Here is an 18275-nt window from a genome sequence, read left to right as displayed (position 1 = left end):
TGGGAATTCTCCATACCTGAACTTCGTCTTCCTCAACCTGTGGATCATGGAGCCCCTTGGCAAGAAGCCCGTAGCTCTAAGAAGAAGAGACCTGAAACTATCTCCACTACACAAGACACCAGCATATCACATTGTATTGGAATGATATAATAGCCATTTCCTATGATATTTTACGCATAACAGTTCTTACTGACACAGCTTTTTGTCTATCTGCTGTATCATTGTCAGACTACAAAATGTCCCTACTTTGCCACTACAGTAATACTGCACAAGCCATAATTCCCACACTATCGATATCTACCACTCCACCCTCGTAAAGCTTGGTAAAGGGTTGATTTCTACAGGACTATGGAGGATATCCTATTGGTCTCAAGAGACAAATTATACAAATCCTCTGCTACCTGGCTGTCATGGCTAGACTATAAATCATCCTCTGCTTATAAGGATTATATTTCCTTAACAAGAGATCAGGGTATCGACAATACCTCTTAATTAGTTGCCCCTAAGCAACCTTATTAAACTCTCATTGATGTAGGCCAATACTGTATCTCCCTTCTTTTTTCTCCTCTTTGTCTCTTTCATCCATCCCCGCCCCTACTGTTCACATTTATTATGTAGATCTTATGTAGTGCTATTTGTTTTACCGGACACTTTTTGGGCCTCATTCTGATCCATTTGATCCCCCGTGCATTTGCACAGATGGATGTGCCCTGCGCATGCAAATAATTAGTTCTGTGTGAGTGCCCTAGCAGACCTGCACTGTCGGCCTGGCACTCGTACAGGGGGGCACGACAGGGACGGGGGCGACGTTCCGACAGTGTGCAAATGCTGGCCTATCCCATGTATATGGCGGCGTAACGCGGCATAACTTCAGCTGAAAGCCTGCAAAAATTTTTTTCAAAAATTAACCCACATTTTGAAAAGTCCAAAAACAATAAAATACCCCCATACACTTATGCGATTTGGGCTGATCTCTCTCCGATGGATAAGGCTAAGAAATTGGTTCAAATTGCATGTGTTTGATATGGCATCTGATCTGATGAGCTGTCCTTTGCATATGGTATCTGGGTCAGACGTCGGACCTGCCTGCACATCTGACCTCCAACTCGGACCCCCTCCCATCAGCAGTGAACATTGTTGCATGGCATACATTCCACGCAGAAGGACCGCATGCAATGCAGTAGTGTATTGCAACCTTTAGATCTTGAGTGATGATGCATTTGTTTGTATACTCACACATTATTTCCCACTTTATAAAAATGTATATTGTAAGTAATATATATTTGTTTGCCTTCTCTTTCAGGGTAAATATGTTGTGTGCTTTGATCCCCTGGATGGCTCCTCTAACATAGACTGTTTAGCATCAATCGGAACAATATTTGCTATATACAGAAAGGTAAGTATTCAATATGTCACATTTAACTTTTGTTACAAAATATTATGGGGAAGATGTACTAAGCCTTGGAGAGTAATAACACGGAGAGTGATAAAGTACATGCCAATCTGCTATTAATTGCCATCTAGACTGACTTTTATTTGGGAACAGGGAAAAAAATATTTTGATGGTTGGTGACCATCAAATGATTTTTCCCCCGTACACCCTGGGCGATATTTTAACCGGTATCGCTCAGAAGAGCCAAAAGTAGCATTATCATTTAAAAAATCACCCAGTGTTAATGCACCATTATGTTTACCCAGCTTAAGCCACATACACACTAGATGATGAATTCCTGTGCATCCGATATATAGCGCATATGCACTGAACAATATCATTAATGATATCATCTAGCGATGTGACCCGCCCCCCTGCTCCTAGCAGGCAATTTTATTTTGCTTAGAAATTTATACTTTTGTAATGTGCGTTTTGTTGCAGATGATTTGAACACAGCATGTCCTGTGTTATCCCGTATTACTGAGTCTCCTCTATCTAGGTTTAGATTAACATAATATCTTAATATGCCGTGATGCTACTACATGACTGCCCATTTCACAAATATATAAATTCTGCCTGTCCCTTTCTAAGACAACAGAAACAGAGCCCTGTGAGGAAGATGCGCTCCAACCAGGACGAACCATTGTAGCAGCTGGCTATGCTCTATATGGAAGTGCGACACTTGTGGCACTCTCTACTGGACAGGGTGTGGATTGCTTCATGTTGGATCCTGTAAGTGCGGAAAAAATATATTTTCAACCAAACTTTATTGATGCCTTGTAGGCATGCATAGCTGCAAACAAGTGTAGTAATATGAGGAAGGTAACTATAACAAACATTTATTTCTGGCTGCTGTTATTTTTCAGGCATTGGGGGAATTCATTTTGGTTGACAGAAATGTTAAAATAAAGAAGAAAGGAAAGATATACAGTCTTAATGAAGGCTATGCCAAATACTTTGACCCAGCCCTCACTGAATACTTAAACAACAAGAAGTTTCCTCCAGTAAGTAATAGTTCTTGTCTGCGTATGCTACATGTTTTCGTTTGAAACATCTACTCCTGGGGTAGCCAACTCCAGTCCTCGAGAGTTACCAACAGTTCATGTTTTCCAGATCTCCTCACAGAATCACAAGTGAAGTAATTAGCTCCACCTGTGGATCTTTAAAATGTGTCAGTCAGTAATGAGTGCACCTTTGCAGCAGCTAGGTTGTCTGGAAAATGTGAACTGTTGGTAGCTCTCGAGGACTGGAGTTGGCTACCCCTGATCTACTTTATTAAGAGCTGGCTGTGGCTGATTGCCACATGATTAAATTATGCCAGCCTGCATTGAGGAATTGGGGGAAATTTACTAAAGGAAATTTGTAAAAAAAAATAGGTGTATTTGTATCCAGAAATACACTTATTTTTGACATTTACTATCCCAAAAATACAGCAATTCGTATTTGAATTGATAGCACATCAATACGAATACGAATTGCCGTATTTTCGGGATAGTAAATGTCAAAAATAAGTGTATTTCTGGATACAAATACACCTATTTTTTTTACAAATTTCCTTAAGTAAATTTCCCCCTTGTCACACAGTTTATGGACAAAGTCAGAAGAGGTCCCTCACTGGTTTTGCATTGGCGTGCCTGCTTGGTCCACCTAACACCAATATGCAACCACCCACTGGTCTTGGCAGATGTATGAGTGTGTAATGATGTACAAAGATTTGGTAAAACCTAAAGAAGTATACTGGGCTAATGTGTTAGTACCATATCACACTGCTCCTTTAGTACATCATTACATTAAAAAACTTTGCATTATGCTCTGCTTTCTATTAGTACAGAATAAATCCATATTTCTGAGGACATATTATATGCCCTACCCTTAGCTTTGTCAGTGTGCTCTAACTTAGGGCCTATTTAATGTTTGTTTGTAAATACAATTGCAATTGTGATTTTCTAGGCTACGGAGCTGCTAATGTTAGCAAGTGCATGTATGAACTTCCCGCCAGTGGCGTAGCTATAGCTCCGCAGCCCCCGCGGTGGCGGGGAGGCGCAGAGAACCTGTGGGCGCCGGGGGTTTGCGGGGCTATAGCTATCACTTACCCGCTGCTGTCCGGCCGCATCTGCCTGTCACGGTCCCGTATCTCAGACAGTTTTCTGTCTGCAGTATGGGGGCAGCCATTTTCTAAGAGTCCGTTTTCATTATAGCAGCAGGAGCCGGCGCCGGGAGATACGGGACCGTGACAGGCAGATGCGGCCGGACAGGTACGTCAAGGGGAGGGAGGGGGCCGCCAAAAAATATGCGTCGCGCGGGGGGGGGGGGGGCGACAATTAGGTAGTTACGCCACTGCTTCCCTCTGTCAGCGGACGCACCCTGAAAAAGGCCACCACATGCCTGTGTTTTCCCATTCACTCCCCATAAATACTCTGTTGACAGCTCCAAACAGTCACTTCCTGTCCTTCACTTCTCATTACCAGCGAGATTGCAGCTGCAGCGCATTGCAATCACAGCACATGATGTGTAGTCTGCAGATAATTGCCCTATTGTGTGATACTCAGGCACTGTGTGCAGACATAAGGCACTTTGAATGTAAAAAAAAAACCATTTCATATCCCTGACAATGACTATAATTACTTATTTATTAGATAGGGTTTCAGCAGCCACTAATGTTGTATACTAGTATTCTATAAGTTCTTTACAAACATAGCAATGACCAGATATTAAGACAACTTTGACATATTTATTAGTACAGTATGTGAACTAGAGATGTGCACCGGCCACTTTTCGGGTTTTGGGTTTTGGATTCTGATAACCTTGAGGTTTTGGGTTCTAATGGGTTTTGTGTTTGGATTTCTTGGGTTTTGGGTTCTGATTTTTTTGTTAAAAAAGCATAAAAACTGCTAAAATCGCAGAATTTTTTTTTTTGCTCCTACGCTATATTAACCTCAATAACATTCATTTCCACTCATTTACAGTCTATTCTGAACAGCTCACACCTTACAATATTGTTTTTAGGGCAAAAGGTTGCACCGAGGTAGCTGGATAACTATGATAAGCCACACAAGTGTGCGGCACAAACACTAGACTGATATGGCACACTTAGCATACCTCTAGGCTGATACTGCACATCTAGAATTACCCCTGGACTGATATGGCACAGGTAGCATCACCCCTGGACTGATATGGCACACTTAGCATTCCCCCTAGTCTGATACGGCACACCTAGCATCACCCCTGGACTGATATGGCACAGGTAGCATCACTCCTGGACTGATACGGCACATTTAGCATCACCCCTGGACTGATATGGCACACTTAGCATCCCCCCTAGTCTGATACGGCACACCTAGCATCACCCCTGGACTGATATGGCACGCTTAGCATCACCCCTGGACTAATACAGCACACTTGGCAGCACCCCGTAAATTATACGGCAGACTTGGCTTACCCCGGGAATTATACGGCACAGAAGGTGGTACCCCTGACCTGATACAGCACACATGGAATTATACGGCACAGATGGCGGCACCCCTGGACTGTTACGGCACACATGGCGGCAGGCATGGAATTATACGGCAGACAAATTCCTGCAGTAAAAATAAAAATGTGTATTCTTTTAATTATAAAAAAGAGCAGCACACCTTACTTAGCAACACCCCATGAATTATACAGCACTCTTGGCTCACCCCTGGACTACAGCGCATTTAACAGCCCTTGCAGTAAAAAAAAAAAAAAAATTAATTTTATTTTCATTAAAAAAAAGGGCAGCTCCCCTGGTCTAATATGGGACACATGGGGCACCCCTGGAATTATACGGCACACATGCGGGCACCCCAGGACTGATACAGAACACATGGGGGCACCCCTGGACAAATACAGCACACATGTGGGCACCCCTGGATGGATACAGCACACATGTGGGCACCCCTGGACTGATAGTACTGGTAGCCAGTGGAAACAGCAGATTGGAATTATATACTGCAATAAATACTGGTAGCCAGTGGCAACAGACTGGGATTATATACTGCGATAAATACTGGTAGCCAGTGGAAACAGCAGACTGGATTTTTATATACTGTGATAAATAATACTGGTAGCCAGCGGCAACAGCAGACTGGAATTATATACTGCGATAAATACTGGTAGCCAGTGGAAACATCAGACTGGATTTTTATATACTGTGATAAATAATACTGGTAGCCAGCGGCAACAGCAGACTGGAATTATATACTGCGATAAATACTGGTAGCCAGTGGAAACAGCAGACTGGATTTATATACTGTGATAAATAATACTGGTAGCCAGCGGCAACAGCAGACTGGAATTATATACTGCGATAAATACTGGTAGCCAGTGGCAACAGCAGACTAGAATTATATACTGCAATAAATAAAATACTGGTAGCCACTGCCAGTGGCAACAGCAAACTGGAATTATATACTGTGATAGGTACTGGTAGCCAGGGGCAACAGCACACTGGAATTATATACTGCAATAGGTACTGGTAGGCACTAGCCAGTGGCAACAGCAGAGAGCAGACTGCAGCAGACACTAGGCAGTGCAGGGCAGGCAGTGGCACTAGCAGCACCAGTGGACTATCACACTGTGACTGACTATACAGGAGCAGACTCAGCAGAGGCAGGCCCCAGCACAAAGGAGAGACAGAACACAGCACCAGTCATCCTGGCAATGGTGATGTCTTGATCACTGAGCAGAGACACAGTACACAGCAGCACGGGCCCCAGCAGAGACCACACACAGCAGAAGCACACCCTTCCCTACCCTTCTCCGAGATTGGAGTGAAGATGGCGGCGCGAGGTTGCGGAATTTAAGGGTTCCGTGATCTCGCGAGAATCCGACGCCGGGCGATGACGTTTTGCCCGTGCGCCCGGATTCGAGTAAGGCGGGAAGCGCCGAGCGCTGCTCGTATCCGGGCCCGGATTTATGACGTCCGTGCAGGCTCGGATCTGTGGAATCCGAGCCCGCACATCTCTAATGTGAACAGACAATATTAAATGTATTTAAAACATGTGAAAACACACATTTAAACTTAAAAGGGGTTTGTCTATCCTGTATAGTGCATATATAGGACAATAAAATCCAGTTTAAAATGTATAAATAGTATACATATGTAGCCACGCTCACCTGTCCTACCCTATGGTGGATAGCCTGACAGATGAGGTGTGTAACCTGGCTAGTGTGATGTATGGCGTTGCCGGGGAGTGTAATGTTTATGTTCATCCACCAGATGTCGCTTTTGAAACTCACATGCATGAGGTATCCTGTGAAATACAGTACAGTAATGTACTGTAGTCCCAGAACTATTTTACCATTGTGTAAATACAGTATATACCAGGTAGTCAATCATTCTCGGCCTGCCACCATGTTGTACAGTAATATTGCCACGTAGCCCTCAGCGCCATCAGCATTTACCAGCTGTCTGATTACATAAGGCTTCTGGGTTCCTGCATCAGGTGTGAATAAGATGACAGGCTTGTGGTACAGTATCCCTAATGGCCTGGGGTTCGGATACTGGTGGTTTTATATTTGTACATTGAAATGTGTTTATACTGTTTTTAGGCTTTGCTTGCATGTAATTTGGGGTGTGAAAGAAACGCCTGGTCAGCTTCTCAAAGTGCATTCTACTGTATGCATGTGGACTCTGCTCCTCCGTTTCCATACTGTAGCTGTGCTCCTGCTCCCAGCAGGGCCGGCGCCATCACTAGGCAAATCTAGGCATTTGCCTAGGGCGCCGGCCACTGGAGGGCAGCATTTTGCCCCCCCGTGCCGCCCGGGTACCTGTCCTGCGGCGCTGTGTATTTAAAGCTGGCAGGGGAGGCAGCGGGGGTCCCTGCAGTCCATTAGAAATAACGAGCGCTATCCGCCGGGCTATGCGGAATTTCTTCTGTTGTGAAAACACTGGCAGCACGGCGCACGCTGATCTCAGCCAATCAGCGTGCTGCCAGTGTTTTCACAACAGAAGCGCTTCCGCATAGCCCGGCGGATAGCGCTCGTTATTTCTAATGGACTGCAGGGACCCCCGCTGCCTCCGCCACCAGCTTTAAATACACAGCGCCGCAGGACAGGTACCCCCCCCCCCCGGCACCGGGGCGCCCCCACCCCGACTCGCCTGGGGTGCTCCGGTGCCTTGCACCGGCCCTGGCTCCCACTCTATGCTTTGCCACTCTCAGCCCACATTGGATGCTACACCGCTAGTTGACCTCAATGTACAGTAGCAAGATGCAAACAGGCAGATCGGAAAGTGGTCACGAAATCTCATTTCAGTGGAAGAGAAGCTAACAAAAGCCACTCACACAGGGCGGGATGTATTAATATACATCACCGCCCTACGCATGGCAGCCGCCGCGATGCTGCCGCATATGTACTAACATATGCGGCCAGCATCGGGTTGTGGTGACGGAGACCCCCGCGATACCTGTGATGTGGGCTGTGGGGGTCTCTGTCACCTCCCGCCGGCTGCCAGCGTCCCCCTGCGTCTCCTCCTCCCCCCTGAAGCCGGATGTCCTCCCAGCTGTGACGCCTTGCGAAAACGGGGCGGACGGGTATTGATACATAAGAAAATGCGGTAAAACGGGGGTTTTACCGCATTTTCCCTTTAGTACATCTCGCCCACAGTGAGCTTTGTCCAACAATTGGTTAGCCCCACCCCCCGAGAATCGCTGATTTCAATCCCCATGCAGCCTGGAAGCTCACTGCAAACAAGCACTGCACATCCCTTCTACATCAGCCTCCGCCAATTCATTGTATATGAAGGGACAGTTGAGGCAAGGTGGTAATGTGGGTAGAGTTAGCAAATCTCACACAATATAGCTCTATAAAGTCAGACATAATTAGAGTTGTTTTTTTAGGCACTCACCAACGGATCCATAAAAGTCAGTTTTAATCACATGTCATTCAGCATAATTTGTCGATGTTTCGATCCCCTAAGGGATTGTCTTCATGACAACAGCATCATGTATCAAAGCATCAAGCAGCAATCTAAAGACAGGGTGATGACTGCAGTGTATCAATGGGTCAGCTTAACTAACACTGGAAATTTGCACCAACAAGGCAATTAAAGTTGCCACCCGGCCAGAAATTACATTACTTCCACCCAGTGTTAATGAGAAAAGAAGCCAACCATGGCACCATAGGAAACGCACCATGTTCTCCTTTCACGGTTTGAACCGGAAGTACAGCATGCGTTCCACCATAGAGTTAAGGGAATTAACGGTACTTATGTAGTATCTGGGCTGCCGATTTTTTGATTGTATGCCTTAAGTTAAGGCATACAATCAGATGCGATGCGATGCGATATCGCATCGCATCGCATACGACCATGCGATGCGATGCGATGCGATGACCCGATTTTTCCATAGGATTCAATGTTAAAATGGACTGAGTCCATTTTAACATGGAATTCAATGGGAAAAGGGGTCCTTTTCATACCCCTACTATCCAAGTGGGCATGGAGTTGGATATAAACCTGTGGCGAGCGTAGCGAGCCACCGAGCCCGAAGCGTGGCGAGCGAAGCGAGCCCCGCGAGGGGACGGTATTCTGTGTCCCCTCGCGGGGCTCGCTACGCTCGCCACGCTTCGGGCTCGGTGGCTCGCTACGCTCGCCACAGGTTTATATCCAACTCCATGCCCACTTGGATAGTAGGGGTATGAAAAGGACCCCTTTTCCCATTGAATTCCATGTTAAAATGGACTCAGTCCATTTTAACATTGAATCCTATGGAAAAATCGGGTCCATCGCATCGCATCGCATCGCATCGCATCGCATGCGATATGGTCGGGTGCGATGCGATGCGATGGACCCGATTTCAAAATCGGCAGCCCAGTTACTACATAAGTACCGAATTAACTAAGGGAATTAAGAGGCCTCTGCACGGGGTGATGTACTGAGCATTCTAAGTGATACTGGATTGGTGAGAACACTGGGGCTGACCAATTAATATTCAGCATGCTGAATATTAATTGCCAGGTGATATCGATACATGGGGCCACGCATCGCTACCGCTATGGCCCTTACACACAGAGCGATCTAGTGAGATTGCTTAGAAAATGCCCCTTAATTGCCCAGTGTGTAGGCCATTATACAGAGTGGGACAACAACACAAAAGTGACTTGAATTCCAATATGCATTCCACCTAGAACATCGCTCAAAGTGCAAAAAACGTCAAGAATAAATTTGAATAATTAGCATGGTACTTGTGAGTTATCTGGGCGCCCGATTTCTAAATCGGGTCGGATCGGGCACATCGCATCGCATGCGACCATCGGATGCGATGCGATGCGATGACCCGATTTTTCCATAGGAATCAATGTTAAAATTGACTGAGTCCATTTTAACATGGAATTCAATGGGAAAAAGGGGTCCTTTTCATACCCCTACTATCCAAGTGGGCATGGAGTTGGATATAAACCTGTGGCGAGCGTAGCGCGCCACCGAGCCCGAAGCGTGGCGAGCGTAGCGAGCCCCGCGAGGGGCCACAGAATACCGTCCCCTCGCGGGGCTCGCATCGCTCGCCACGCTTCGGGCTCGGTGGCTCGCTACGCTCGCCAAAGGTTTATATCCAACTCCATGCCCACTTGGATAGTAGGGGTATGAAAAGGACCCCTTTTTCCCATTGAATTCCATGTTAAAATGGACTCAGTCAATTTTAACATTGATTCCTATGGAAAAATCGGGTCATCGCATCCGATGGTCGCATGCGATGCGATGCGATATCGCATCGCATCTGATTGTATGCCTTAACTTAAGGCATACAATCAAAAAATCGGGCGCCCAGATAACTCACAAGTACCATTAGCATCCATCTAGAGTCCAAGAATGATAATCAGGACAATGACTGTATTTAGCTGACCCATCGAACACAGACATACTGTAACATAGCCAAACTTTACAAATAGTACATTAGAATAGATAAACACAAAATAAACCAATAATAACAGTCATTAATGTGCAACACATTAAAAAAAAAATTTGACAAAATAAGGATAAACACCTACCGCTTCACTAAAAATTATATAAAAATATATATTATATCTGTTAATTACTTTGAAAATATTATTTCAAATAAATAATTTCAGAAAAATATTAAGAGAATTATATTTGTTGAGGCTCTGATGGACCAAAGTATCCGTCAAAGTTCCACTTGGCCTCTTTTTTTGCGTAGGAGAGATTCCTGTTCACCTCCCCACAGTGTGTCCAGACATTGTGGCCACATTTCATGGCATAATCAGAGGTCTTCGTTGCCAGATCTGCGCATACGGAGGAATGTTGGCTTGCTATACGTTCTCTAATGGTCAACCATACATTGTAGAGGCCGTGGGTTACACCAAGAATTATATTACATGATCCAAAGTGCAATGTTGACGATGTTCATCTTCAGGTTTTGATGAACTGACAATCACCTGTACCTGTATTAAGTCTACTACAGCCATTCATAAATGCCATCTATGGTGTAAGTGGTACAAAGGTTTAAGGTGGAATCCCTACAGTGAGTTATCTTTGTTTACTCATAGAGGCAGCCATAGGCTGTTTGCCAGGTCTGCTTCCCATTAACCAAAGTGAAAGTTATTGTAATGTATTAATAACTGTTTCTATTTATAACTCTGAAAATGAAAGCTTGACTATAATAACCATGTTCCTAGACTGCCAACTTTGGCACTGGCAATGCAATTTTGAATACAAGCTATGCCAGTGGAATATTTTGTGCTCTTGAAAGCCAGATAGGGGCTTAGCGCATATATAAATGAAAAGGCAAATAAAGTGTGGTTTAGGGTTATCCACTATTGAAATTGATGGTACCTAATACCCCTTTAACACCAGAAATACAGGGACCAACCCGGGAATCAAATTATGGGGACATAAAGTTGGGCCCTGTTTACACATGCTTTTGAAGCAGGGACATCCTGGGTCGGCACCTTTCATACTGAACCCGGGATGAGTATGTCAGGTACTTGTTTCCTAGCACGGCGCCCCCCATTTTGATTGTATTACATCTTATACAATCGCATCACATGCAATATAGTGGCATGCGATGCATGCAATCCGATTCTTAATTGTACAAGCACCCTGATGGGTGCTTTTAATGTTAAATGCACCCCCATTGGCAACGCCACCCCCACTATCAACGCCAACCCGAAGCGTGGCAAGTGCAGCGAGCCCGCGAGTGGCGGCAGTACGCGTCCTCCGACCTTTTCATACTCCCACTATCCACGTCGACTTGGAGTTGAATTTAGATAGTGTGGCGAGCGCAGCGAGCCACCGAGCCCGAAGCGTGTGGAGCTCAGCGAGCCCCACGAGGGGACACGGATTACTTTACATGTATTGCGCGTTCATTCGCCACGCTTTGGGCTTGTATTCCGATTCCGATCGGCATGCTTCGGGCTCTATCTAAAATCAACTCCACGCCGACATGGATAGTGGGGGTATGAATAGGTCGGAGGACGTGTACCGCCGCCCCTCGGGGCTCGCAGCGCTCACCGCGCGTTGGGTTGGCGTTGATCCTGGGGGTGGCGTTGACTATGGGGGACCATTTAACATTGTAAGGACCCATCAGGGTGCTTGTACAATCAAAAATCGTATACGATCGCATCATATGCCATTGTAAGTCATACGATGCAATGCGATATTTTATTGTGCAATATCGCATAGCATACCTTATTTAGTGTAATGGTATACGATACGATAGGCGCCGTGCTAGGAAACAGTACCGTATGTCATTAGAAATGACCTTTAAGATGAGGTCATGAGAGAGAGGGAGGGGAGAGGGAGATGTCAGGATCTTTGCAATGTTAAAGTATATCTGGGCACCCTTAACAGTGCATGTAATCTGGTCCCTCTGATGTTTAGAAGCTCCCTCACCTCATCATTAGTCCGAGACATTCTTGTCTTTCAGGCTTGCAGGGGTTAAATATCACTGTTGGGGTCTGTTGTGCCACATAGCTTGCACAGTGTCTTCCTGCAGCTGTCTGATGCCTGTGAGCATCTCTGAAAATCCACAACAACAGGAAGTTGCCCTGCATAGCCAATCAGCAGAGGCAACACGGGAGGGAAGGAGGGACATGTCACTGCACCTTTCACACCGCCCAGTACCCCGGGAAGGACCCGGGAGCAACCCTTGTAGTTAGTAGGGTTGAAATCCCAGGGCATAGGTCCCAGGGTTTTGGCCCGGGACCCTTTAACACCAGCACTGGACCAGAGTTGTTTCCAGGGCCAACCCTGGAATTTTGGCTGGTGTGAAAGGGGTATTAGTCATATGGATTCAAAACTATACTTGGGGCCTGATTTAGAGTTGATCACTGATCAACTTGAATTATTATCAAATGAATGCGCAAGCCCAAGTAGGGACAGAAAATGTGATGGTTTGGGAATTGCGTATGGATTTGCGAGTGGATAGCGATCTTGTTACTTCTTTACTTTCACTGCGCCAGCATGGCGTCAGAGTCCCCTTGCGGGGCTCGCTTCGCTCGCCCACGCTGCGGGCTCGGTGGCTCGCTACGCTCGCCACGCTAATTAAAATCAACTCCATGCCAACATGGATAGTGGAGGTATGAACTATCCATGTTGGCATGGCGTTAACTTCATTTATTTTACTTAGTTTGTGGCGAGCGTAACCCGGAAGTAGCGCGGCGCCATGCTGGCGCTGTGAAAGTAAAGAAGTACCGCGATCTTCAATAGTTTCACAATTCTCTCACAAATTTACATGGGGCGGTTTCTTTCTGTCTGGCTGGTGGCTATCTACTCGCAGTCAGCTGCAACTTTGCACAATAGCGATCAAGTCTGAATCACTCCCTTGCTTCTGTCACTGCTGCTTCTCTGTGCTTCAGAGACTGGTCTGTGTCAAATGAGCAACATCATTATTGCTGCTGCTCCTCTGTGCTTCAGAGGGCTCACCGGTCCCAAATGGGAAACTTTGCTATCACTGCTGTTTCCTGTGCTGTGGAGGGATTCAGTATTGAATCCCGGCGGTCGGGATCCCGGCGTTCAGAATCCCGACGCCGGAATCCCGACAGCCGAAATGCCGACAAGGGGGGGACGTGGATCGCCCCCCCTTGCGGGCTCGCTGCGCTCGCCACGCAGCGGGCCCGGTGCCTCGCTACGCTCGGCACGCTATTTTATTCTCCCTCCAGGGGTGTCGTGGACACCCCAGGAGGGAGAAAGTGTCGGCATTTCGGCGGTCGGGATTCCGGCGTCGGGATTCTGAACGCCGGGATCTTAACTGCATCCCGCTGTGGAGGGCTGACATTTCCCAAGTAGGCAACTTTGCTATCACTGCTGCTCTGTATACTTTTCATTCGCATTCATTGAAGGTTAGTTGTTATACTGAACTGAAGCCAAAAGATAATACAAGAACAAAAATATAATAAAGAATGACACCAGGAGCCTTTATTTCTATATGGCCAGCATGGATGGTGTAATGGTTAGCATTACTGCCTCACAGCACTGAGGTCATGGGTTCGATCCCCACCATGGCCCTAACTGTGCGGAGTTTGTATATTCTCCCCGTGCTTACGCGAGTTTACTCTGGGTACTCCGGTTTCCTCCCACAATCCAAAAATATACTGGAAGGTAATTAACCCTAGAATGTCTGTGTGTGCATGTACATGTGGTAGGGAATATAGATTGTAAGCTCCACTGGGGCAGGGACTGATGTGAATGTTCAAATATTCTCTGCAAAGCGTGGTGGAAGATGTGTGCGCTATATAAAAAAAAAAAAAAGGTTAATAAATATATAGGGTATGCCGCCCTGGGGATGCTAGAAATGGAAAGCAGACAACCAAAATACAATTTCTGCCTCCAAAATAAATGACATTAAAATAATGGCAGGTTGTGGACTATATAAAATATCTAATAATAAATATCTAATTACAATAAATGTTTATTTATTTTAGTGTTGATGAAGACTTACTTTATTGGCCATGTATGTGTGCAAATGTATGCGCACGCAGCTGTGTGGCATATGTTTCGGCCTTTCCACCAATTAATCCCTCTCTCCTCTTACTGCTGACCCCTCACGTGAGCCATTGGCCTCTCAGGTCCCAAACAAGACCCAAGTTCTGCAGCTGTTGAACAGCACCTGTCATGAAACACTTTTTATTTTAGTTTTTAAAAAACAAATGCAGCTCTCACATGCAGGGCCCTCTCTCTTCATGTGCTTTTCTTAGAATATATATATCTTCCACCCTAATAGTTGCTAAATACCCCTTTCACATTGCAGTTTTAACACGGCAAATTGCAGATTTTTAACTGCTTTAAAACGGTACCAGCTGCAATATGAAAGCTCCACAATCAATTTACCGGTTACAAAATACCGGTATTTTGAAATGTGTTAAAAGCAGGATCCTACACATTTCAGAGCCATTTTCCCTGCAGTCTGAACAGCTCAGAAATGGTATTTGCTACAAATGAAAACCACACATGATCCCCATCCACAAGCAGGAAAAAAACATTTAAAATGACATTGTATGGCTTTCTGTGGGTGAAACGGGTTGAATCTGAAGGTACAAAAATGGTATTGAAACTGCAATATACCTTTACAACATGCAATATGAAAGGGGTTTAACTGGCTTTTGACCCATTTAAAAAACGTTTACAAAAACGAGTTGAAAGCAGGTTCTTGCAATGTGAAACCAGCTTTATGCCCCTTTCCCACTGCAGCTCTTAAACGGTAATTTGCCATTTTTTTTGCCTTTTTAAATGGGTAGAGCTGCAGTGGGAAAGCTCCAGGTTGGTTTACCTGGTTAAAAATACAGTTTTTTTTTAAACGGGTAAAAAGCAGAGTTTTCGACAGGGATGCTGACATGGATACAGACGCCGACACAGACCAGGACATCAGGACCAGGGCTACCTACGGGCTCAAGATAGGTAAGTATCAGTATGTGTGGGCTGTGTATGTATTAAACTTTTATTTTTCACGTGTGTCAGTGTGTTTATTGTATTATTTCTTTTACTGTGGAACTACAAGTTCCAGCGGGCCCTTTAATGCCCCGCAGGCTGGGACTTGTGGTTCTCCAAGTCCCAGCTTGCGGGGGAGGCTTGCTGGGACTCATAGTTCCACAGTAAAAGACAATAGTTTTTATTCTATTTTTTTTACACCATTCCATCAGCCCGATGCCCACCGCACAGGGGGATCGGGGACAGCACCAGGCTTCAGCCTGGTCAGGTAAGTCCTGGAGGGGGGGGACCCCTTCATTGGGGGGGTCCCCACTCCCCCAGGGCCCCTGGCCAGGCTGACCGGTCAGAGGGCTGAATGCTTTGGCCGGGGGGACTTGTATAAAAAGTCTCCCCCCGGCTGTGGCATTACCCTGCTGGCTGGTTTGGCCTGGGGCTGGTTCTTAAAATACAGGGGACCCCTACTCATTTTGTCCCCCGTATTTTGGGAACCAGCCCCGGGCCTGGAGCTGGTTTTAAAAAATCAAGGAACCCCTATTTGCCGGGTTTCCTGATTTTTTATTACCAGCCCCGGCTCTTTCAGCCTGGTGCTGGTTACGGCAGTGGGGGGGACCCCACGCCATTTTTTTAAATCCCCCCCCCCCCATCTTTACACTGCTTTAATGGGTTTTTAAACGGGTAAGTGTGAATATGACAAAAACAGCTTTTAAACGGTAATTTACCGTTTTAAAGCTGCAGTGGGAAAGGGTCTTTATGGCTCTTACCAGGGGCGTAGATACTGTAAGGCAGCCCCCGCTACCGCTTGGGGGAGCAGGGGCTGCGTGGGCGCCGGCACCCGCCCGGGCCCGGCACACACACTGACTGAGTCTGCAATCCTGCAGTCAGCCACACTGTGTAGAGCCTGGCTGCTGCTGCCCGTGCTGCCAGCCTAAGTACAGGCGAGTCGGCTTCGGCGCGGGCGTGGGCATCAGTAAAAAAAAAAGAAATCCCTACTTGGGTGACGGGTGGGCGGTCGCATGGGAGGAAGGTCGGCAGCTGTCACCAGTGATCGGTGATCAGTGTGTCCAGCACCGGAGCGGCGGACAGCAGTAGAGCAGCGGCAATTACAACTTTAAAATAAAGTGTGAAATGACTGCACGGCTATTGATTGGCTTAGATAGAGCACTCTCAGCCAATCAGCGGCCTCCTTCCGCGGCCTCTGATTGGCTGAGAGTGCTCTATCTCAGCCAATCAAGAGCCGGAGAGTCATTTGAAACTTTTTTTTTAAAGTTGCAATTGCCGCTGCTCTACTGCTGTCCGCCGCTCCGGTGCTGGACACACGGATCACCGACGCCCGCCCGCCCACTGCGGTGCTGGACACACTGATCACCGATCACTGGTGACAGCTGCCGACCTTCCTCCCATGCGACCGCCCACCCGTCACCCAAGTAGGGATTTCTTTTTTTTTTTACTGATGCCCACGCCCGCGCCGAAGCCGACTCGCCTGTACTTAGGCTGGCAGCACGGGCAGTGTACTGATGTATAGGGACATCTAGATGGGGAAGTAGTGATTATCAGAATTTTATCTGAATTTTCAGATTATTAGAATTTTTTTTTAAATCTATAAATATATGTGTGTGTATATATATATATATAGATATATATATATATCTATATATATATATTACACACACACACACACACATATAGACTGTGTGATGGCCTGGCACTCCACACAGTGTTCAGCCGCTTTGGTGCCCCCCGCAATGGTGAGGTACTATGTTGGGAAGAAGCAGTGGCACTCTGAAGTCTGATATACTGCAAAAATTATGTTTAATGGAAAAAAAAAATGTCTCAAAGGACCAATGTTTTGGGGCCACACTTGCCCCTCAAGGTGACAAAGTTATGTGTGTGGCCCCGAAACGTTGGTCCTTTTGAGACATTTGTAGTTTGTGCATTAAATATACTTTTTGCCATATACCAAACTTCAGAATGCCACAGCTTCTTCCGAATATGTATGTATATATATATATATATATATATATATATATATATAATTTTTTGGTCTTACCAAAATGCCATGGGGGGGGGGGCGCCACAAACTTTTTGGCAGGGGGGAGCAAAATTTATAGTTACGCCACTGGCTCTTACCCGTTTAAAGACCCGTGTCATTACCCGTGTAGGCAGTGGGAAAGCAGCATATGTGTCCTGTCCCCTGATGCAACTACCCTTATTTACCACGTAATTGTCCTAAATTGTCTGTAATTTGTTATTTCTTTCTTTTTTGCTCATTTATGTATTGTTAGGCCCTGTGGAACCCTTGTGGCACCATTAAAATAAACATAATAATATCAGCAAATTGATTAAAAGGTACAAAAACTATAAAAGTAGAACATATGTACTCTCAATGCTACATTTTTTTAAAACACATTAAGAAGAGTTTAAAGGACAGCTTTTAAAACAATGTTATGTTTCAAGCAAAAAAGTATTTAGAGTCAAAGCAAAAAGCACTTAAGGTGGCCATACACGTCCCGATGCGGGGGTGCGATGTGTGCTTTGAGGTGCGCGCTCCCGCGGCACCTCATCGCACAGTACAAAAAGTATGTGCTGCACATACTTTTTGTACTTAGTTTTCATCACATTGCATGCACAACGCATGCACAAGGCATGCAATGCAATGTGATGGATGCTAGTTAAGAAGAGAACGCATGCCCGCATCGGGACGTGTATGGGCGGCATTACTGTGATACACTCGCATAAACAACAGAAGATCACAATTTTTTAATTGTCTCCACTGTTCTACCCTAATGACACTTGTTTTTTCATTATATGTTTCTTCTGCATTAAAATATTATCTTTTAACTTTGAAGGGATGTGATTGTCCTCGGAATTAGGAACGGTTGGTAACTGTGAACACAAAAATTCATTAGTGCAACACAATGGGCAAGGCAAAGCGCATATATAACT

At 45.8% G+C, this 18275-nt stretch overlaps 1 protein-coding gene across 2 annotated transcripts in view; it reads left to right on the top strand.

The window, feature by feature from the left end:
• LOC146079904 (fructose-1,6-bisphosphatase isozyme 2) overlaps positions 1 to 18275 on the top strand; it is a 49880-nt gene that overhangs the window by 12187 nt on the left and 19418 nt on the right. Inside the window, exons 3-5 of one of the 2 annotated variants that reach the window (XM_083186606.1) lie at positions 1304 to 1396; positions 2024 to 2164; positions 2299 to 2436. In XM_083186606.1, the coding sequence (XP_083042732.1) occupies positions 1304 to 1396; positions 2024 to 2164; positions 2299 to 2436 (372 nt within the window). The remainder of the gene's footprint in view (positions 1 to 1303; positions 1397 to 2023; positions 2165 to 2298; positions 2437 to 18275) is intronic. The other variant, XM_083186615.1, reaches the window with a different exon arrangement.

This window comes from Crinia signifera, chromosome 1 (genome assembly GCF_055691185.1).
Source record: "Crinia signifera chromosome 1, ASM5569118v1, whole genome shotgun sequence".
NCBI lineage: Eukaryota > Metazoa > Chordata > Amphibia > Anura > Myobatrachidae > Crinia > Crinia signifera.
The sequence above is the reverse complement of the archived record's forward strand: the minus strand, read 5'-3'. Positions and strand labels throughout refer to the sequence as shown.